General features: G+C 39.6%; 1 protein-coding gene across 1 annotated transcript in view; it reads left to right on the plus strand.

Moving 5' to 3' along the window:
• The window catches only part of FOCAD (focadhesin), a 2,336,882-nt gene that overhangs the window by 1,020,987 nt on the left and 1,292,967 nt on the right, over nt 1–22,928 (plus strand). Inside the window, exon 9 of the mRNA XM_044060381.1 lies at nt 11,156–11,243. Coding sequence (XP_043916316.1) covers nt 11,156–11,243 — 88 coding nt within the window. The remainder of the gene's footprint in view (nt 1–11,155; nt 11,244–22,928) is intronic.

A 22,928-nucleotide genomic window follows, 5' to 3' on the forward strand; every position in this document is an offset into this window, starting at 1 on the left:
GGAGGACGAGATGTTTGGGAGTGCTGTGTTCTCCCATATTTGTGAGTACGAGGTTCAGAATGTTGGAGCCGGTAGTGGGGCATATTCACTAATTCATCAAGGGTGTTTGTATTTATGAAGTCCAGGAATCTCTGTACCTGTGGATTTGAGGCCATTTAGAATTCCCAGTCTATAGAGCATGTATCCTGTTTGGCCAGCCTAAAGGTGTGCTTGATATTGATGTGTACTGAGAGAACTTCACCTTGTCTGTGCAGCTTCTGGTCTAAAATTATGGAAGGCTATGAAACTTTCACTGCCTGGGTAGTTTCTGCTGCTTTAAACCATGTCTCAGTAACTGCACAGATGTCTATTCTACAGTGTATGGAGGGCTTGTAAAGACTAGTTTTCTTATTTAGGTTCCTGGCATTGATCAGTAACACCTTAATGTTCATTTGAGTTAATTTTGTTGTGCTGGTAGGTTTCTCAATTAGCATTGGTGAAAAAAGGGACTATGGGGGTGGATACATTTGAACTAGTATTTGAAGGCCTAAAGTGAACAGGTGCAAACCATGCCTGGCACAGCAACGTAGTCTGTTAGCAAAGTCCTCCCAAGCAGACAAACATTGGATCCACTTAGAATGACACCAAAAAAGACAGCCAGTTGTTAAAATGAATCATCTTTTACTGGTATTGTGGCATCATTCTCAGTGATGGTAATATGTTGCTAAATGTTAGGCACATACCAGCCTGAGACACACAGTCTGAGAGCTCTGTAATCTCTCTCTACATATAGTCCAGGAAGGTACATCTCAGGCCATTTACATCTACATGGAATATGATTGAGTCATACTGGTACCTCTGGTGTAATGACTTGAGAGCATCTGTGATTTGGTGCATCCAGATAAAGCAGCTAAACAGTATCCTCCGCTTGTTCAGCATGGTTAATGGAGAATCAGTATGTCTTACAATCAATGGAGTCCCCTGTGAACAGAGTCCTGAGAAGTATATTTGCTTGCCGTAGGGGCTTAGTGTTTGGGGTTCCTTTGAGTGTTATTGTATGTGGGGTGTTGTGTTGTTTTTTTCTGAGTGCCTTTGGGCATGCTGAGGCATGGCTTTTCCAAAGGGCAGTCTAGGCGATCTTTATTGTTTAGGAAGATTGTTGTAAGTGCCTCAGCATATGTTAGTCTATGTGTGTATTGTGTGTGTGGTTTCAGCAACCTCATGTGTGTTTGTATGCGAGAGTTTAGCCTCAAGCGGCATTGTGCAACTGTACTAATCACATACTTTTAATCTTTAAGGATTAAGTGGTTGTCTGTAAACATGAGATGATTACTACATTGTCACAAGTTAGCCATATCTAGCACTCACTGGAGACATCCATCTAAACCCTGGTCCTCCCAAATCCAACCCAACCACAAACCCTAGTCCAAGCAAGCTCCCCACAACTCAACTCCTAGCCAACAAGAAAACAGCAGACCTACTTATGATGTCCCTAAACATCAGAAGCATATGCAATAAAATCCAAGAACTACACACCAACATAAGCATATATTCCCCATATATTCTCTTCCTAACTGAAACCTGGCTCAAACCTCACATCAAAAATGAGGAAATACTTCCACTTGAATACCACATCCTTCTTATAGACAGATTGTCCAAAAAAGGAGGTGGTGTAGCATTGATATTTAAACACCACCTCACTATTCAACTCCTGAACTCATCTGCCCCTCACCACAACAATGAAGAAATCCTTTATGCCAATCTCAAACTAAACCCAAACAAAACAATCAATATCATAGGATGCTATTTCCCACCAGGGCAAAATATCACACCCCTAGAAAATCTCCTGAGCTGGGCTACTCTACCTCTACACCAGGAAACCATCATTCTCTGTGACTTTAACATCATCTGGCTATCCTGTAATAACAGTCTCCCAAGCATTCACTTTAATCTCCATGGGTTCACTCAACTCATTCAATCCCCTACCCGAATCAACAAAAACCCTAACAATCATACCTTACTTGACTGGATCCTAGTCAACAAAGCCCCTCAACTCTTATATAGCAGGCTGCTTACCTGACAGTCTAAGTGACCACTCCCCCACTTTCCTAATTCTGCACCACACAAACAGTCTGAAGCCCATTATCCACAGGCAAATACAGAACAAGTCCAACTTCAACCCCAACTTCTTCATCTCCCTGCAAAAAATGAACTGGTCACCACTAAAATTCATCAACCTAGATGAGGCTGTCCACTTCAATAGTACTTTCCTCTCCATCTTAAACACCCATGCTCCTGTAAGAAATGCCAATGTCAGATCCAGGCATGCCCCATGGTTAAAAAAGACCACCAGAACCATAATGAAATCCAGAGATAAGGCCTGGGAGCACTGGCATCTAACAAAAAATAACTCAGATAGGCAATCATTCCTTGAACTGCGCAGTAAAGCCAAAAGGTATATAAAATTAGACAAATCCCTCTACTATAAATCCACCCTAAACTCTACCAACCACAACCCTAAGCAATTCTAGTCCACTATTAACAATATCCTCCACCCAGGGAAGGTTGATACCCCCCCCAGCCGTCTATTGCCCCCTCCTCCAGCAGTATTGCTGAATCCTTCAACAAACACTTCACTGAAAATATAACATCTCTAAACAAACACTTCCCTACAACAGCCCTCCTAACCCTAAGCCCCCCACTCATCTTTTCTTCTTCACCTCAGTACCTACCTCCAACATAAAAAGAATATTGTCAAAACTTAAACCCACCAAACTCGCAGCTGACAATCTCCCCTCTGAATACTTGAAAGACAAGCTAGACACAGGGGTCCAGGGAAGTAAATAGTGTGGGAAGAAATAGCCAGGGAATTGTTATGGTTAGGCTTGTATAGGCCATAGGGCCGATAGCCTAGTACCAACCTATGAAAACTGCATCTGATACACTAGCCTACCCAATTTCAATTCTAATCAACCATTCCATAACAGAAGGCTGTGTTCCCTCAATATGGAAAATATCCCACATCATTCCCCTCCACAAAGGCACCCCTTCCACTGACCTCTCCAATTACCGCCCCATTGCTATCCTCTCCCCTCTCTCCAAAGATACTTGAAAAATGTATCAACATCCAGGTCTCCAACTACCTCCTAGCTAATAATCTCCTCTCCAAAACCCAACATGATTTCAAGCCATATCACAGCACTACCTCGGCTCTCCTTCACCAACACTATACTTCATCACAAAACCAATGGCCTCTTCTCTACTGCCGTATTTCTAGATCTCTCAAAGGCCTTTGACATGGTATCTCATGAGCTACTACTCTGTACTCTCCTCAACCTCTCCTCACAACCAGCCTGCAACTGGTTCCACAGCTATCTACATGGATGCCAGCAATCAGTAATCTGGGACAATAACATATCACCTCGCTTCCCAGTTACTCTTGGAGTTCCCCAAGGGTTTATCCTTGGCCCTCTGCAATTCTCACTTTTCACTAACAACCTACATACTACCACCACACAATCATCTCTTGTACAGTACGCAGATGACTACTCTCATCTGCTCTGCCCCCACTCTACCAGAACTACAACAAATCACACGGGAATCATTCTCTTCTGTAGAAAGCTTGCTATGCAGTGCTCAGCTCCTACTCAACCCAAGTAAGACAAAGCTTTTTCTGTTCCCACCTTCCAAAGCCACCCAAAACACCCCCTCTTCAACATTCTTGTCAAAGGCAATGCCATCATCTCTCCATCAGAACACACAAAATTACTTGGTGTGGAAATAGACAACAAACTTAGATTTGACACCCACATATTTCTCACAATAAAAAATGTTCACAAGAAACTTGGTGCATTTTATCGCCGCCACCAATTCCTAACCAAGGCGGCTAGAATCTCCATAGCCAATTCCCAACTAATCTCCACCCTATTTTATGCATCCCCCATACTTACCAACCTTAAACAAACAGACCTACACAAGCTGGATGCTTGTTGCAACAAAATTGCTAAATTTGCCACTGGAGCCTCCTACCGCAGCCATCATTGTATCTCCCTTAAAGAACTAAACTGGCTAGAACTCCCACAACTCCTTCACTTTAATCAACTCACCCTTGCTCATAAACGTATTAACCACCCCCTTAATATCCCTTCAACCCCTTCTCCAAACCTATCAGCCCACTAGGCCCCTAAGATCAAGCAACAAAAATCAACTCACTGTTATCAAACCCAAAAACTCAGCAGAAGCCATATTTTCATGTACCATATCTACACTTTGGAACAGTCTTCCACCCTCTTTAACTACTGTACCTTCCAGCAGCCTTTTCAAGACTGCACTCAAATTTCACTTAAATTTCAACTGGCTTTGTCCTTCTAATCCAGACTAACACCCCCACCCTTAGCCCCCCTCACCTAGACTCTCAACCCAACTATACTACCGCCACTAACCACAGTCAGAAATAGCTAGTTGTCTTTTCATACTTTAACATCTTGTCTGACAACTTTGTTACTAATATTATAAATGACAAGAAACTATCTTAACTTGCAACATTTTCTGAATATAATGTTGATAATCAATATCTTGTTATTGTATTGAAGTCAACAACCTGTAATGTTGTTTACTATTGCTGCAACTTTGTATCTCTATTTGTCCTGTACATGATGTGGAGCTTTTCTCCCTGGGCATCCGCTGAAAAAGGACCTGTGTCCAGTCGGAATTTCCCGGTAAACAAATGTAAATAAAATAAATAAATAAATAAATATCCACTAAGCTGGCTACAGAGAAGTTAGGAAATTGCTTATCCATGCTATCCACTCATTTGACTGGTGAGCTACAAGGGGTTGTGTATTGGGGTTAGAAGGCTATTAAGGGTGCTTTGTTGGTGCAGACTAATAAGTATGCTTTATTCATATAGATTATGCTAAACAGTACAACATTCTACTAACTTTAATGCTTACACAATACTGAATTCTGATATAATGGTTAAGGAGTTTACCTCCAAGACACAAATTGCTGGCTTTGATTTTCACCTTTGAGGGAAATTGGTTGGACTTAAAATGGCCCACAAGAGCAGCTAGCTTAGTGCTTACCTATGAATGTATGCATTCACTGCCCAGCTAGCTGCTCTAAGCTTGTTGCCGCAAAAGGTGTTTACTTGTATTTACTGTTTTACAAAGTACAGTCTTGTGGAACATTCTCTAGGGAAAGTTTGCTTTTAGGTGTTTGCTGCTGTATGGGGCAGTGCTAACCGAGCTCTGCGCAAACAAAATTTATAGCAGCTCAGAAAAAAGAGAGAGATATAACTAATGAGCCTTCTTACCAATAAAATGACTACACTTTGAGCCTTTTTGTGTTTCCCAACTCAGATATATATCACATGAACACCTCCTGCTTTCCACAAGATAAATAAACCCAGTTCTCCTCATGTAAAAATACAAATGGAATAGAAGAGACCCACAAGTGAATTGCTACAACAAACCAGTTAAACAACTAGTTAGAAATGCCTTGCTGAAGGTGATTTCAAGGCAGTCTTTCAGCAGTAGCAGTGAGAGGAAGAAAAATGTTTACAAAAATACAGTGAAATGCACAAATACAAGCAAGGAAAAGTAGTGATCATTCAAAATAACCTAAGCAAGTGTGATGTAGCAATCAAAAGTACTTAGCTTTGCTTGGATGGTATTTGATACAATAAAACACTTCTGGAACATGGGCTAAGACACCAAGCTTTGCTGAGCTCTGTGAAAATGAACAGGACACAATTTTGTAGTAAAGGAAATTTACTTGTGTAACATACCACTGGTATGTCAGGTGGATACTCAGTATCATGGATCTATGGGAAACAGTGGGTGGGAAGAGTGCTTTAGGTTATACAACAGACAATATCAATGGAGGGGATGGAGGGACTTTAGAAATCAGATTACCATAAGGGATAGTGCTAGAGATTAAGCCTTTGGTTGGGAAAAAAATAAATGAAGACTGGTGCTAGAGGGATCCAGTCATATAAAGCCAAAATTGGAGGTCTTTCAGAATCTTTATCTTAATGTCTCAGTAGGGGATAGGATATACACAATGAATAGGGGAACAGAAAGGCACTGGACTGCAACTTTAAGCAGGTAAATAAGCAGAATAAACCAAGTGTAGGAGCAAAATTGGAATATCAACAACTGTAAAAGCACTAAAGTTCAAATCCTGGAACAGAAAAAATAAACAGTATTCTCACTACTATAATTCTACTACAGTTTAAAGCAATAGACTATGCAGAAGTTTACCAGTCACACTGTTTATGAAAACAAAATAGTAATAAATGAATAGATAAGGCTCAAATCTGGCAGTAGTTAATAGTTCTGCCAGATCTGTCAAAGAAACTACTAGACTAAGGTCCATCATGGTTTAAAATTCAAACAGCTAGTTTTTACAAGTAATTCTACATGTGGAGATTGAAGTGCATTATAATGTAGAAACACAATCTTCCCACAACTGCAAATTAAGCTACAAGACTAAGATCCCAGAACAAACTAAACAATGCAAACACATAACATTTAGGCTAAAACATGAACAAAAGCAGAAAACCACAAAGGAGCATCACCACACAGGTTACTATAAATGCAACTTAAAATATTTCAGCAGAATTTAAATACATTTTTTCTTTCCTTTTTTGATGAAAAAGCGTGTTACTGACAGTTTATGGCTTTCCACACCTCTCCAAGTCTTGGATAAAAGACTCTGGGTGGGGGTAGCTCTGTGCTAGATATATCAGGCTAGCTAGAGAGGGATCCAATCAAATAAAGCTAATGTTTGAGCTCTTTCAGAAACTTTAGCTTAATGTCTCGGGGGGGGGGGGGGGGGGTAAACACACAGAACAGGGGAGTGACCAGAAAAGTGCATTGGAACATAAAGAATTACAGTGGTGATTGAGAGCTAATGCCACTTATCCACCAGGTCATAATGATAGTGCTACCACAGCAACTGTACAATAAAGATCATAGCACCTTTAATCAGACTAGGAGATTTTTAAGGATATGTATTTAGAGGCCTTTTACGGAATTTTTAAATGTTAAAGTTGACATTTTACATTTGTAGCTTATGTACTCTGTAATATTATTATTAGAATGCATTTGTATATGTCATATTATTTTTCTGTCATTTTTTAAAATGTTTTTTAATTGATTAATTGTACATCTGACTTCTGAGGAATTTATACAGGTCATATGAGGTTATTTACTGGTTCTGATTAAGTCCATGTGTAACAGATGAAAGCGCTAAACCAGTTCTGCTGTTTTTGTTTTGATAAACTGCTTAATAGTACAATTTTTAGCTGTGTAATATTGTGCAGCAAGTCTACCATTAGTGTTTTTATTATTTATTTGCTTGTGATTTTTTTTCTGAAAAATAGCTGATTTTGCATGCCTGTAGTTCTAATTTCTGTAAAAAAAAAAGTCATGGCTCAGCTTTATTTGCTTGAAACCAGCTCAGCATTTATACATATGCACAATAGTAAGTAAGGTGATGACTCCTTATTACAGGTTCTCCTGCTGTTCCAGAAGCACAAGAATGATCTTTCTTTGGGGTCTTCTTGGGCTGATGGATGAAGCGGTAAGCATTTTCAACTGTTTCTTGCTACATGAGGTGACTGGAGCATAAGGCAACTGAGTCAAACATCAAACAGTGCAGAATGACTTGTGCATGGGATTGCAAGTATGGGAGAAAGCCTTTTTTTTCCTTAAATTTTTTTAATAGTTCTCTGAACTTACATTTGGTGCAGAGAATTAGGGCTGTTAACTAGCTGCTTTCTGTGGTACAGGGTTTGAGTCCCTCATTCTCCATTTGCCTAACAGCATAACTCTGTGCAAGTCACTTAACCAAACAGGACTGCTGGGGTTAGTATGCAAATGGTCCATACAGATCAGTACTCTACCCACTTAACATATACAAAAAATAAGGTTCTACTGCCATTCAGACTATAGAGCGGGCACTATTTTATTTACCTGTTTGTGAATGTGTGTAGGGGTGTTGTAGTAGTTTGCATTACATGGCTCTGACAGTAACAAGATGAAATGCCATTTCATCTCCATGATTTATACATTAATTTTATCACAGTCAGACAGTGAGGTACACACATTTAGTAAAGTGGCTGCAATTGTTTGGTATGGGGGCAGTCTGTGAATGAAAATGACCATGTGTCATGATCAGATTAAACAGTCATTAATCCAACTTTGCATAACAAGTGCGCATTTGTGAAGCAAGTTGAAATACTTTGTCTGATGTTGGTGGTATGCACAGTTAATAAAAAGGTAGTAATTGATGGGTGCAAAGGCTTTCTGTGGATGAAAATACATGCATTGTACCTAAAAGTAAGTAACTGGTCATAATTAATGTCATTTTTCATCAGCATTGTACCCCATAAGTGGCTTTCTTTAGCAGTATGGGCATGAACAGTGTGATATAAATTGATCCTTAATGCAGTGAATAATAGTATTGCCTTTTCCCAGCACTTTGTTATCTGGTTGCCATTTTGGCTGTGTTTCCTTCTTTGTGCAGTCTGCATATCCTCCTTGTCTCTGGATTGGTTTTGCCCTGGTGCCCCTAAGGCATGCCATAGGTGAATTGGCCAACCCCATGTAAGCTTACAGTTTGAATGAGAGAGAGAGAGAGAGAGTGTGTGTGTGTGTGTGTGTGTGCATATGTGTGTGTGTGCTTGTGTTTGTGTGTATCTTGTGATTGACCTCACTTGTCAGGGGCGGTGTCAGTATGTATGATAAACATCATCACTAGTTTTAACTTTGAAAGCATACGTTATTGAGAGGGGCACATGCATAACCCTTTTGGATAGCAATAAAATATTTGACTAATTACATTTCAACTATAAAACATAAAATGCATCACAATAAGTTTAGATCCTCAGAACATCATGGGGCCACCCCAGAAATTGGCTGTGTAGGTGGATTTTGACACAGATTATCAGGGGTTCCCATCTTCATCTTCTGCCCTGAGTCTGACCTAGTGTAAAACCAGACATGCTTAGAGCTGTGTAGAGAAGTTGACTACAGCTCGTGTGAAGTTTAGGGACATTGTGGTCATTTTGTCTTTAACTTTCCTCACGGTGAATACTCGTAGGTGTGTACATGTGGTCAATGTAGATTTTTAAGGGGCAGTGTACTGTCTAGTAGCAGCAAGTTGGAATACATTACTGTCATTGTGCTTTTGGGTGTGCTAGTAGTTACCAGACCCCTGACATGATTGAATTTCTTCCTCCACTGTTGCTACAGTGTAGTCATTGCTATTTGTGGTGTGTGGAAGAGATGGATGAAACAAATGAAGGGTAAGACTTTGTGAACAAAGACAAAATACACAATCTGTCTGGATGGTGCTGGGAGGCCACATTGTTGTGTGTGTGTGTGTGTGTGTGTGTGGGGGGGCATCATGTCATCCTTTCTGTATAGCTCAGTTCCATCTGGGGATCACTGTCAGATAATTGAAGTATATGTAGTTAAAGTGGCAGGAATGAGTGGGTATTGAGGCCTTCTGTACATGACAGTGATTGACCTCAGGTGGTTGATTACAGCTGAACAGACATTGGCAAACTGTAATATAGCTCCGCCCTTTTCTAGCTACACATATTCAGCAGTTTCCTGCAAGCCCTTGTTGCTTTGAAGTCATCACTTACTACTGGGATTCACACCATCTCCTCTGTATACATTGGCATTTCATGTCAAACTAGTCAGCTTTGTATTTGTACGTTTTCCATGCTTTGAATGATTTCTTAGAAAATTTAGCATACCCTGTGGGATGTTTTCTTTCCCTGTATTATCACTTACATATGCCCCTCCCCCTTAGCTCCCCTGTTTTTCTTCATTATCCCCAGTTAATATTTTATGTCATTTGTTCTTAGATGGACAGTAACACTGGGCTCTTTCCCTCCTTTTGCTGCCTTGTCTTTCTTATTGTCCTAAACCTGTCAGTTTACTTGACAACAGCATTCTACCTTTTGCTTGTATACCATTCCTTCCTTCCTTCTAACACATGCACTCCAGTTGTCTAAACAGTCTGGCCACTCTATTAGCACTCTTATGTATATAGCAGAGTCAATATTAACATCACCAGAAGATTTTTCTAGGGCAAGGTAGTACAGCAAACCAGCTTATGACTCTCTCCCTCTTTCTTGCATGTATGCACCTTAATTTGTCCCAGCCTTGCAGATTAGTGCACCTTTTCTGTTAGAATAGTAGACGTGCACAAGCATATTTGCAATTCAGCACGGCCTAAGGAATTTTCTTGGAACTGCATTACAACACCGTAAGAGTTCACGAGACAATATCACAGGAGTGTGTTAAGTTTAGAAATGATTCATTAATATTTCTAGATGGTGAAATGGAATAAGGCAATAATCTCTTCTGAAGACGGTCAGGGGGATAATGGGCAATACAGAACAAAAATGGTATTTAAAAAATAAATAAATAAAACTAAACAAAAAAAAAAGATAAAATATGAAAATGCTCCTACAAGATGGCACCCAGGTCAGCAGTCTTGTCTGCAATACCCTTCAGTCTGCTGTTTCTGTGGTTTATGTACCATTTTCTTTGTTTTGTTTACTAAAGCAAAGTACTAAGAGAGAGAGAGATAGAGAGAGAGAGAGAGAGAGAGACAGACGTCAATCTTTGCTTAAAGTACATAAACACTTGGGTACCTTAGCACTGATTTCCTGTCATAATTTGGTGAGGGTGGATTGCAAGGGATGCAGGTGACTGGCATCACCCCCCTTTTCCCCATTTTGTACATGGGGTTGGGGTGTCACATCAGCAATGACCATCATGTGGAGGCAATGTACACACCAAAATAATTGGAAATATATACTATATTAGCTTTTTTTATGCTGGCCTTCAACACACATTATCTGGCAGATATCTTGCTTTCCTGTCCTGTTTATAAAATTGTCATCTTGTGTGTGTTTGTGTCTGTATGTCTATGTCATGTACAAAACCAAAGCAACAAAAAAATGGAAATTTTGTTTAACCCATATTGCTTTCCCTCAAATTAACATTTATATATGTACTGATTGCTGTAACCTAAAAGGTTGTGGGTTAATTTTGAGTTGTTTTGTAAATATTGTTAATGTTATGTAAAAGAATGTTTTCATTTGAAAGTACACAAAGCAATTTGTTATATTAATTTTATTTTGTTTCAGGACTTTCCATGTGATCAGGTAGTCATCGGTCTATGCGCACTATTACTTCAGGCCCCAGCTAGTCAGCAGAAACCCATGCTACGTTTTGGTAAGCTGTGTTTGAGTGGTACTAAATATTTAAGTGATAGTCTCCGTACCAGATCTCTGTTTTACAGTAATGGTTTTCATGTATTGTTCATAGATCCTTTCACTTGTTTCTTTTTTTCCCTTGGTTTCTCTCTCTTTGTTATGCATGTGCAAATTCTTGTGTGAGTTCTGACCCTAGGCAGATATTTGACATATTTTTGCACAGGTTCCTTTGGGAAGTATACATAGTTAACAGAGCTGCAGAATTTCAGTACCTCTTATGTTCACGGAGGAGTATCCCCTTTGATGCATATTTTTTTTTTTCTCAGAGTTTGCCCCAACTGCCTGCAAGCCATCAGACTATATATTGACCAGTCAGCCCATGTATTTCCTACCGAATGACAGTCAACTGAGATGGGTCCCCAACCATCAGGGATATTTTTTTTTCCATTTTTCTCCCTGTCCTTAAGAGCACTTGGGAAGATGCTGAGAAGAGTAAGTGCAATGATATGAATGAGAAGGATATCCCTCACCTCTACAATGGACATTCCCTCCAAGCGGCCCCAAACTCCCCACACACATTCCCACAGCACCAACAGATGTCTCTGTGGTCTTCACGAGGGTGAGAACAGAGATAAGTGAGGGTGCTACATCGCTTTGCTCCTTCCCTTCCCAGCCTGGTTCCTCCAGTACTGACGTCAGTAATCAAATCATCTTCTGCATGGTCACAGTTATGGCTTCATCCCTCAGCACCATATAGCCAGTCATTCTGATGCACACCAACTTTACTGTGTCTGGGCTAAATGGCAAGACTGAATGATACTTTGTTAGGTTTACATCCTTTTACTTGACTAATGGCAGATGCATATGTTTTATTCCAAAACATAAAATGAAACCGTCTGTGTGGCTGTCAGATTTCAAGCTAAGATCACAGCAGGCATTTCCTTTTTTACCAGTGTCTATGGCATGCTGTTCCCAGTTGTCACCAGTGTTTTAATACAACAACATGCAGCTGGAGACAGTTGTGTTGGAGATCATGTTTTGCAGTAATGAAGGATAAGGGGCCAGAAATAAGTAGAATTACAGGGAACGAATAAAGGGTGTTATGTAGTACAGAATACTGAGAAGTAAGTGGTCAGTAGCTCAAGGTGAAAGTATCTCAGAGTAGTGTGTACATTGGAATCATTCAGAAACGCAGAATCCTATTCAGGTTTTAATTTGTCATCTGAGGATCCTTCTTATCTTCCTCTCATCTATGATCTTTCATGCAAAGGAGCTTGTAATAATGATTCTGGCCTTTGAGTCACCATCTGTTTGTTTGGCATCAATGCAGAGACTGGGAAAGCATGTTTGAGGTCCCCAGAATGACTTTTCAGGCCTCAAAACATCCTTATAGACCAGCCCTGAAGTTCTCTAAAGTGGGAACTGGTCATTTCACTGACCTGTTTGTCAAAGATTGTTCAGTACAAAACAATAGATAAAGAAGTGCTTTGACAAAATTTGAAATGTGTGTATAATCATTATGTACTTTCTCTAGGTTTTAATGACCTTAGAGTTGCATAAAATAAGTAATGGAGACCAGGAGGTTCAAGTCCTTGCATGAGTGGGACCTTGCCTCTGCAGAAAAATATAAAATGATATTAGATCCTATGTGGTCATTTAGTCTTAGCCATTATTCACTTAATCAGTCGTCACTGAAATGGTTGTTAATTGAGGGAGCACCCATGTCAAACTTTTTTGTAATGTCATGTGTAGATCACAGTTCTGGAATATTTCAGCAGTTGTCTGTCCCCCCCCCCCTTTCTGAAAAAGAGTCTTGGGTAGTGGATAAGTGCAGTCTAGCAAACCAGTTCCTTGATTGTATCTTGATCCTTATACTCTGTGACCCACATTGCTCACTTTCACGACTCATTGTGGTCCAGGCTGTAGCCAGATATGTGGCCCTTTGCAGGACTTTTGAATGAGTGGTGGTTGTAAAATGTTCATTAGTTTTACCAGCCAGGGCTACTTTAGAATCTCTCTTGGACAGCTTGGCTTTAGATGAGCTCTCTTCGTTACCACGGCTGAATATTTTGGATACCTGTGTTTTAGGAAGGGCTTTTTGATGGTCCCCTTTCTGGAGATCATTGAAGATTAGTAAATGCACAGCAGACTAACCACAGGAAAGGCACTTATGCTCTGTCATTAGCACCTAAGCAGTTTCAGCCTTTTAACAAGTCATTGGCTGTTGGACTTGGTGCTTAGAAAGCTTCCACTTATTGTTTCTCCAACTTCTAGCTCCTTTTCCCCAAGTCTCTTAAATAGGTCCTTGACTACACTGTCAGCCCCCCCATCATTATGTTACATTTGTATTTCTTTCAAAATTCCAAGTAGAGTATAGTCCATCAAAATTCACCCCATTGTGATTTTGTGGCTTTAGTCAGAAACCATGTTTGGGAGTCCTTGTTTCCCCAAGTCATTTTACACAGAAAAACAAAGCTGTGTTACGCAGAATTGGTGACTAAGGTGCCTCCTGTCCTCTCCTCTTCAAAATTATTTTGGAAATAGTGCCATTAGGAGAATACATGTGGAAAGCTCATTTTGATTTTTCTTTAAATAGTCAGGTACTCTCAATTCATGGATCACCTGTCTTGTTCATCCTTAAAGTCTGCTATATGTAGCTCAGATAGGTCACCTAGCAGGCAGTAAAGTCATCAGTGATAGAAGACCATTGACACACAGTATTTTGGAAACCTTAATGAAGATTTATTTATATACTTAGGGAAGTAGTTGGTCAACATTTCCATTACTGAATCTTTTTTTTTCTACTGTTTGTGTCTTTCAGCTTTTCCCGGTTGGGGGTCGCCACAGCGGAACTCCTGTCCGCTAATGATTGGCAGTAGAGTTTTACGTGCTGGCTTGCCGGGCCTAATGCACAACCTTCAATGAAGGAATGCCCGTTCACGCATGTCGCCACACAGAATACGCTCTAACTGAGAATCAAACGGGCAACGTCTAACTGTGAGGCGACAATGCTACTGCAAAAATACACACTAGTGGAAAAGTTCTGGTAATGCAGGCGTACATTGCAACATTCTTCCTTATCTGTATAAATGGTTGCTGTTAATGCTTGCCAATGCTTGTCTGATTCTTCCATCTTAAAGGCCCTACTCTGGTGCCATGCATTAACTGCCTTCATAATTTGTGAGTTCTTGTTTTTTAATGTCTGTCTGCGCACACACACACACACACATATATATATATATATATATATATATATATATATATATATATATACACACACACACACACACACACACACACACACATATGCCTTATACTTTTGAGCCTTTCTCCCAGTGGAAAAGCCTTGATAACTCAAGAACTTCAGTTCTTGGTCTCTCCTAGCACTGCAGAATCTAAGCCAGAATGCTTCTTTATTTGTTAGGCATTATGACAAAAGCATTTTTTGTCCCTATATCTGCAGTCCATCTGTATAATGACTGCAGTCTACTTACTCAATTCCCACACTAGGAGAGATGTCTGTTTAGTCATTTAAGTGTGGGGGTGAGAGCTGCCTTGAGATGACTCTTTCAAGCAGCCAGTAGGAAATATTTTTGCTTTTGCTTTATCAGTTTCCATCTCTATGCATGCATCATGGAGAAAATGTTAGAGGTGGGGTATGCAAGTGACACAGAGTAGGTAAACCACTGCTCATGCAGTGATGTGGTGATGCAACTGACACAATCTTACTCCCCCCATAATAATAAGCCACAGCCATTTCTGTGGCCACTCCTGAAAGCCTTGCTGCATTGGTCAAACACTACTGTTTGAATTAGTATTAATTTTACTCAATATAATTGGATACTCTTGGAAGAGCTTTAGCATAGCTGACTTTGGAGTGATCTGGTTGCAGTATCTACCTTATAGTCTGGGCAGAGGGGGCATCGCTGGTAAATCTGTGCCAGCTGTTCCCAGATGTGTGTGTATGAAAATCAAATCTCAGAATGTGTGTCAGGTACTTAGAGCAGGGGCACAGAGCACTAGTTTCACAGAGAGGATGGCAGAGGATTTGGCTTGGAACACTCGGCTGAGGAATCATCTCTACAGCTATGCCAGTGGGAAGTCTAGAGAGAGAGAAACCCAGCACCAGGGAGTGTATGCCCTGCGTGCTCTTAAGGGAAATCGTGTTGTGCGTGGTGCAGGGAGCTGCATCTGTAAATACTGTGTATCTATTTGTGTTCCACATGAATGTCCCTCACCTGTGTCCATGATCAGGATTGAGACTCCATGATCACTGGCCCAGAGCAAGGATGTCACAGTTACAGCATCAAAAAGCTAGTGCAAATAGTTTGCATATGTTGCATATGAGGGTATGGTGTGTGGGTCAGTTTGAAAGAGCAAACACTCATATGAGTTAATACTTTTTACTGTTGCAACCTCCCACCCCAAACAATGAACAGTTGTATGACTGAACATTTCAAATGGAATTTTTGCTAGCAGCCTTTTGTATGGGATCACGTTGCAACAGGGTAAAGGAAATTGCCTTTACCCTGTTGTTGTGTGATCTCAAGCTCAGTCTGTATTATCAGAAGGAGGTGTGGGGAGTGGGGCTTGGTTTCTCTTGCAAATTCTTTTTTTTACTTTTGCATGTTTTCGATCATTTTAGATAAGCTCTCAAATGATCGCTCTTTCTAGGCTCACTGTTGTGAGTGACATGAAATGTGCTATTGTTTTCTTTTTGAGAGGGTAGTGTTTCCAAAACAACATTCTTAATACTTGAGGGAGTGCAAAGATTGTATAACATTATTAACTATTCATAAACTAGAGTTTTTTAATCTTTAAAATGAAACATGCTCATCAGACATATTGGCATAATGAGGTGGCTTTCTTCTAGAATGTCTGCATTAACTACTGAGGAGAATGGACTGTGTAACCACCGAAACATAGGAAGGAAACCTGATACACTCTTGAATTGTAACCTTTATATGCTGTCCTTCCTATTTGTATTGATAATAAATTGGCAGATTTACCATCACTTTTATTTCTGTTTTTGTCTGTTTGTTGTGTAGACTTTCTGTTTGGGTGTTCTAAATTCATGTAGGTGTAGGCCAGAGATGCAGCCTTCTAGCATGGCCTAGATCTCTTTTATTGATAAATGCTGGATGTGCTTGTCTGTTGCTTTGTTTTTAATTTTTTATTCCTGTGTAAATCATGATTTATTTGTGTGTGTATAGCATGCTGTCTGTCACCATGGCTGCTGATTGCTGAAAGAGATTTAGACAACTGCTTTACAGAGCAGATATCTATGGCAGCTGAATCTTTTTCTTTGCTGACCATTACACAAATGTTTTGCTGACATGTGCTAGTCACTTTGGTACATTTGACTGAATGTTATTTTCTAGGAATATCTTGTGTCTGTTAATTGGAAATCCTCTGAATTATGTGTGTGTGTATGTGCCATTTGTGAGAGAGTATGTGCCTTCATCCTACAGAGGATTGACACCCAGTTTGTTAATAGATTCTCTGACTTGGATCTCCAGAGTAATGAAGTAGGCCCCAGTTCCCTTGCAACCCTGAATATGACAAAGTTGATAAATGCAGAATATAGTTTCTTGAATCTGAGATGCAGATGTCAGGATGTTCCTGTGGAAAAAAAATGTATTTTCTTTGTTTAATCTTGACTGTTTCAGCACCTCATATACTGAACATATATGTGATTTACGTTGTCTTCCTCTGTCTCCTGTCTGTTACATTTTGCAATCTGTTTTACATGTCATTTTTGCTGTGTTTAAGAATTCACATTACTTTCTTTCAGAATCACTTGAAACTGTATACAGTATAGGTTTTGCAGCAGGCCCTGTTAGTTTGAGCTAATTTCAGATAATTTGACTAGTATAGGCATAAATGATGTGAAATGTGATGGTGATGATTACCTACAAGTAATTCCTTTCACAGGAGTGATTTGTCCTTTTTTCATGTTCAGATCATGAGAGCCAGCTTTGTTATATTTAAGAAACATTTTATGTGAGGAGTAAGAACACCCTACGCCAATCTTGTATCCCCTTCCACAACATTTTACATGAGGAGCAAAGATACCCTACATTAATCTCATATCCCCATTGCTTATGTTACTCTACTTTGAGGTCACCTTTCCTTGTGGTACACAGCTTCACATATAAATATTTTGGCACTTAGTGAGTTGTGTTTTATAATGAGATGTTGAAAACTTTAAAATAACTAATCCAAGTAAAATTTATTTATTGTATTTATTATTTTATTTTACATTTGTTGACTGGGATTATCCGAGTGAGCTGAAGAGCCCTTTTTCAGTGGAGGCCCAGGGAGAAAAGCTCCAACATATACAATTTTCATTATAAATTAGCATTAAACAGCAATGTTACACGATTATTACAAGGCATTAAGTAGAAATGCAATGTTATACAGTGTCAATAATCAGGAGTATAGCATAACTATTTCAAAATGTATAAAAAGAAATATGTCATTAAGATGAATATAGTTTTTGGGGTAAGTGGTTAAAAATACCCAGCTTTATCATGATGTAGTTGCATGAAGGCAAGACAATTACAATAGAATGTTTCTCTGAGACAATTTGCTTAATAGATTTTAGAAGACAGAAAGAATAGTCAAGGAAGATTAGAGAGAGCTAGTGAGAAGAGTGGGTTAAAGGCAGAAAGTAGATTAAGGTGTGGGAAGTAGGGGATGTTAAGGAGGGAGAGTGCAGTGGCAGGACCAGTGACTTTTAAAGTGCTCTTTGGTGGCTGTCTTAAATTGTTTAGGATGTGTAAGGGTCCTGATTTCTAGTGGGAGCCTATTCCAGGCAATAGTGGGATGATAGCTGTATATGTTGCGTCCAAATTTAGACTTGGGTTTGTAGATTTGTAGTAGGTCTTGGTTAGAATTTCGGAGAGTTCTGGAGGGAGATTAATGGGAGATGAGAAGAGATAGTGCTGGGCAGTAGGAAGGCTGGTATAGGATAGAATGGATGATCTGGAGCTGAGAGAGAAGCTGGTGGGGTAATTCAAGCCAGTATAGTTGTTTTAGAGAGAGACAATGATGGGATTTGTAGGTTTGTTGGGCAGCAAATCTAGCAACCTTGTTGTAGGTAGATTTGAGTTTGGTCAGGAGTGCCAAGTTAAGATTTGTGAGAATTTGAGAATTGTACATTAGACTGGGTAGGAGGTAGGTAAGAGAGAGAGAGGTAATCTTGGCTTCAGAGGTAATTAATTTCTTGTTACGGTAAAGGAGCCCTAGTCTTGAATGTATATTTTTGATACAGTTATTAACATTAAAGTCAAATTTAAGCTGATCATCGATGGTTACGCCTAAGAGCTTAGTACTGGATTCTACCTGAATTGGAGTGTTAAGTGACTGTATGGAGAAGGAGGGTTTAATGTTTATGAACTTTTTAGGTAGGAAGAGTAACAGCTTTGGTTTTTTTAGGTTTAAGGATGAGCTGGTTGTTGGAGAGCCATGTTTAAACTAAGTTAAAAGATGCCCGAGTATCTGAGAAGAGTTTAGAGGGAGAGTTGGCTGTGGTGATGACTGTCGAGTCATCTGCGTATTGCACTAAAGATGACTGCGGACAGGAGGTATAGAGCTGATTAGTAAAGATATTAAAAAGTAAAGGCCCTAGGATAAACCCTAGAGGTACACCCATTTTGACAGGGAGAGTGCAGAGCGCCATCTCACTGATTGAGATCTATCAGTGAGGTAGCTGGAGAACCATGCAACAGTATCAGAGGAGAAGTTGAGGTTATGCAGTTTGTGCAGCAGAAGAGAGTGTGAGACTGTGTCGAAAGCTTTTGGGAGGTCCAAGAATAGGCAAGAAAATAAGTTTGGTTGTCCATGGCTATAGAGACTGTGTTGAGGAAGGATAATAGAGTTGTAGTGGTGCTATGTTTGGGTCTGAAGCTGTGTTGAGTGGATGTAAGCAGATTTTCCTGTATTAGATACTGCATAACTTATTTAGGAATACATTTTTCTAGTATTTTAAAGAGAGGGGAGAGGATAGTGATAGGTCTAAAGTTTTAATATCAGAGGAGTTACCTCCTTTGAGTATAGGTAGAGTGTATCATTGTTTCCAGATGGAAGGGACTTTAGATTCACAGATAGAGCAATTAATTAGGATAGATACAGGGAGAAAGAGAGCCAGCTGCAAGTAGAAGGAATATTGTCAGCTGATACTGAGAATGGTTTTAATGTAGAGAGCAGAGTTTTGATATAGCTTATAGGTATAGGTTTGAGGGAGAAGGTATTTGAGGAGATAGTATTAGGAGTAGGTTCAGAAAAGTTGGACATGTTCGTAGTAGAGGGGTTTGGGTTAGGGTTCAGTAGCTTAGATATTGAATTGATAAAACAGGTATTGAAGATAGCGGCAGTTTCTTCAGATGTCTTGTCTGAGCATGAATTGGGGGAGCTAAGATTACCAGGATGTAATATTTGGTTAACAGAGTTCCAGAATTTTTTAGGATTAGATTTTAGGATTGTGGGAGTTTTTGTTATAGAAGTCCTTTTTATCTTTGTGCTTTTTTTGTTAGATTTCTGAGTTCTTTATATTTTTGTAAGTCTGCATAGAGCTTAGTTTGTGACCATTTTTTCCATAATTTGTCTCTAGTTATCATAAGGGTACGAGTGGCTTTTGAAAGCCACAGAGATATGGTGGACTTAATTCGGACTTTGCGAGGGGGAGCAAGCGAGTCTAAGATGCTAAGGAAGGTGGAGTTGAAAGCTAGGACTGCTTCTTCTAGTGGGAGTTGGGTAAGGAATTTCCAGTTTACTTTAGAGAGGAGGGCATCAATGGTTTCTGGATGGAAGGTAGAGAGTTTATGACAAGTGATAAATTTAGGAGGTTTTGAGAAGTGGGGAGTGAACCTAAGCACTTTTTATAGGGCAGTGATTGCTCAGGGTGTTTGGTAAGGTTTCAGGGTTATGGTATTTGGAAGGATTAGATAAAAGTACCCAGTCAATAAGAGTACTAGATGTGTGAGAGTTGTTTGTATGGCTAGGTTGGGAGATTAGCTGTGTAAAGCCAAATAAATTAATATGAGTATTAGAGTTTGGATTACTGAGAGTTAACCAGTTAATGTTGACATTCCCAAGGAGGATAGCTTCATTGGGGATGTGTTGAGAAAAGTATGAAAGAATATTTTCTAGCAGAGGAATGTTGTCTACTGGAAGAATATAGATGGCTGCTACTGTGATAGTGATGTGGTCATTTATTTTAAGGTTAGCTGTAAGTAGTTCAGCAGGAGAAAAGGATGGGATAGGTTTCATAATAGTTGTAATGGTGAGGTGGTTGGAGTAGAGGATAGCAATGCCACCCCCTTTTTTGTTTTGGCGATTTATGCCATATTATAACCAGGGAGGTGAATGCCTTTATCAGAGGTTTGGGGTTTTAGCCAATTCTCTGTTAGGGTGATGACATCAGGAGTGTGGAAGGCTATCCAAGCATGGATTTAACTAACTTTGTTTAGAATACTATGGGCATTCATAGAGTAAAAGGAAATGTGTTTGTTTGGAGAGGATGAGTTTATTAAGTTGGGACAGGTAGAGTTATGCACAGTGAGGTGATGGATGGGCCCAGGATTTGGATGTATGTCTCCTGATAGAAGCAAGGCTACATGAAGTTGGTAAAGTTTTAAATTAAATGGGTTGTAAGTCAAGTACTTAGTCTTGGTTTTAGATGCTAGAGAGTGAGGGGGAGGAAGTTTGATTTTAGGCAGAGGGATGTTCATGGAAAAGATAGATGAGGAGATTGTAATAGAGTACTGTAGAGATGAGAAACAGTTAGTATGGGGATTAGTGGGATTTCTATGGACAGGTGGTAATGGAGTAGTACAAGATGTAAGAATGAGAAGAAAAAGTAATGGAGGCAAGCGGAAAATGGAGAGGGTTGCAAAAGTCATGGTCTAAGATGGGGAGGTAGGATTGGGATGGAGTGAGGAGTGGATAAGGGACTAGGAAAAGTAAGTTGTTGGTCCTGTTAGAGAGGTGAAGTAAAATTTAAGTGAAACAACCTGTAGGGTGAGTAGGGGATGTATAGAAAGAAGGAGGATTTGCAGCAGACTAAACTATTAAGTGATAAGTAGGGGGAGGGTAAGGTGTTTTGAATCTTATAGCAGACAGGAAGGGGTGGAGTTAGGGGAAGTAGGGATTAGATGGTTAGGTATAAAGGAAATGATATGGGGGTGGGTGGAAATGGGGGTGGGAAGAGAGCAAACAGAGCTGGATTGGCCAGGAAGAGTCACCACAAGAAACAATCAGCAGGGAAGGAGGGAAAGAGTAAGGAGCCCACAGTGAGAGACAGCAGGTAAGTAGGAGCACACAGTGAGAGTCAGCAGGTAAGTAGAAGAGGTGGGGAGGTGTAGACAGAGAAGGAAGAGATGTAATAGCGAGGTATACACAGGTATTTGCAGTAAGATAAAAACAGTTAAAAGGAAACCACAAACAGAAACACAAAAAGAGTATAGCTAACAGAGAGTTGACACTAGGGTAGTGACTAACTTATAGATGGCAGAGAGACAGAGGCAAGGTTTATAAAGAGGTGTGAGTATGGGGAGGGCTCTCAGTGGTATGCAGGTATCCTGTACAGTAGACAAAGTAATACTACTTTGTGGTATGAGCTTAGAACATACTTTTAGTGTAAACTGACTATACAGTAGAGCACAGGCGTAATTCCAGGAGTTGGAGCAGTATCAGTAAAGGTAGACGCAGTCGTGAGGGAATACACTTTGCTTTAAAACCTAGGGAAAACAAGGGGGAGAGTGTGTTGAATATAAAAGCTTAGGGGAAAAAACAAAAACAACAAGGTACTATAGACGCCACTACTGATAACAACTAGAGAAGAGTTAGTTGAGATAAAATATGAAAAATTCTGAAAAAATAAAATAGTGCATATGATATTAACTTTACAGATTAGAGTAGTAACAATGTGAGATAAATGTTCAGTAACTTACTTCTGCTATAACACTTTCACATAAACAATGATAAAATATTAACCATGATGTTTTAGTGTAAAAACAACTGACAATAAAAATGTCTGCTGTAGATCATGTAGTAAAACATGCCATTTTGTAGGTGAAATAATCAGTCTAATTAAGATAAGATAATATAGCTAAACAGAAGTTCTGTACTTTAACTCTTGAATTTTACAAGCCAGGTTAAGGAGTTAAAACAATTGGCAGTCTCACGGCAACAGAACTTAGAACTAAACAAAGTGAGCTATACTTCACATCCATAAGACTGCTACTAAAAGTATTTGACATAGAGGACATGCCATAAAGCAGTCCCTGTACAATTTAAATGCCCAATAATGTAATACTTAGATTTTACAAACCAACAGAAAATTGTCATGCCTTTAGGTAGGTCAAATGTAGTATAGGTGAGTGCTTAGTTTTACTCATGTTGCTGATGTAATAATAGAACTGCTACACCTGATAAGTTGAAGTCCGTCCTTTTAACCAGTAGGACTGATGACAAATATCTTGGGATTCCTTGTCAGGTAAAACTTTTGCAGTCTGCCAGGAGTCTTATCCCCTTCCCATCATGCATCATGGTGCTCATCTTCCTAGATCTTTGCCACAGTCTGCATTTAGATAGAAGTTGAAGAGCCTAAGAGTATTTTGGTGACTTTATCAAGATTTCAGGAATTAGCGATAGTAGAAACTTTTCTTCTACCTGCTCTTCATTTTATGCTTTAGCACTT

The sequence above is a fragment of the Protopterus annectens genome, chromosome 2.part0, assembly GCF_019279795.1.
Source record: "Protopterus annectens isolate FY-2018-M chromosome 2.part0, PAN1.0, whole genome shotgun sequence".
NCBI classification, from domain to species: Eukaryota; Metazoa; Chordata; order Ceratodontiformes; family Protopteridae; genus Protopterus; species Protopterus annectens.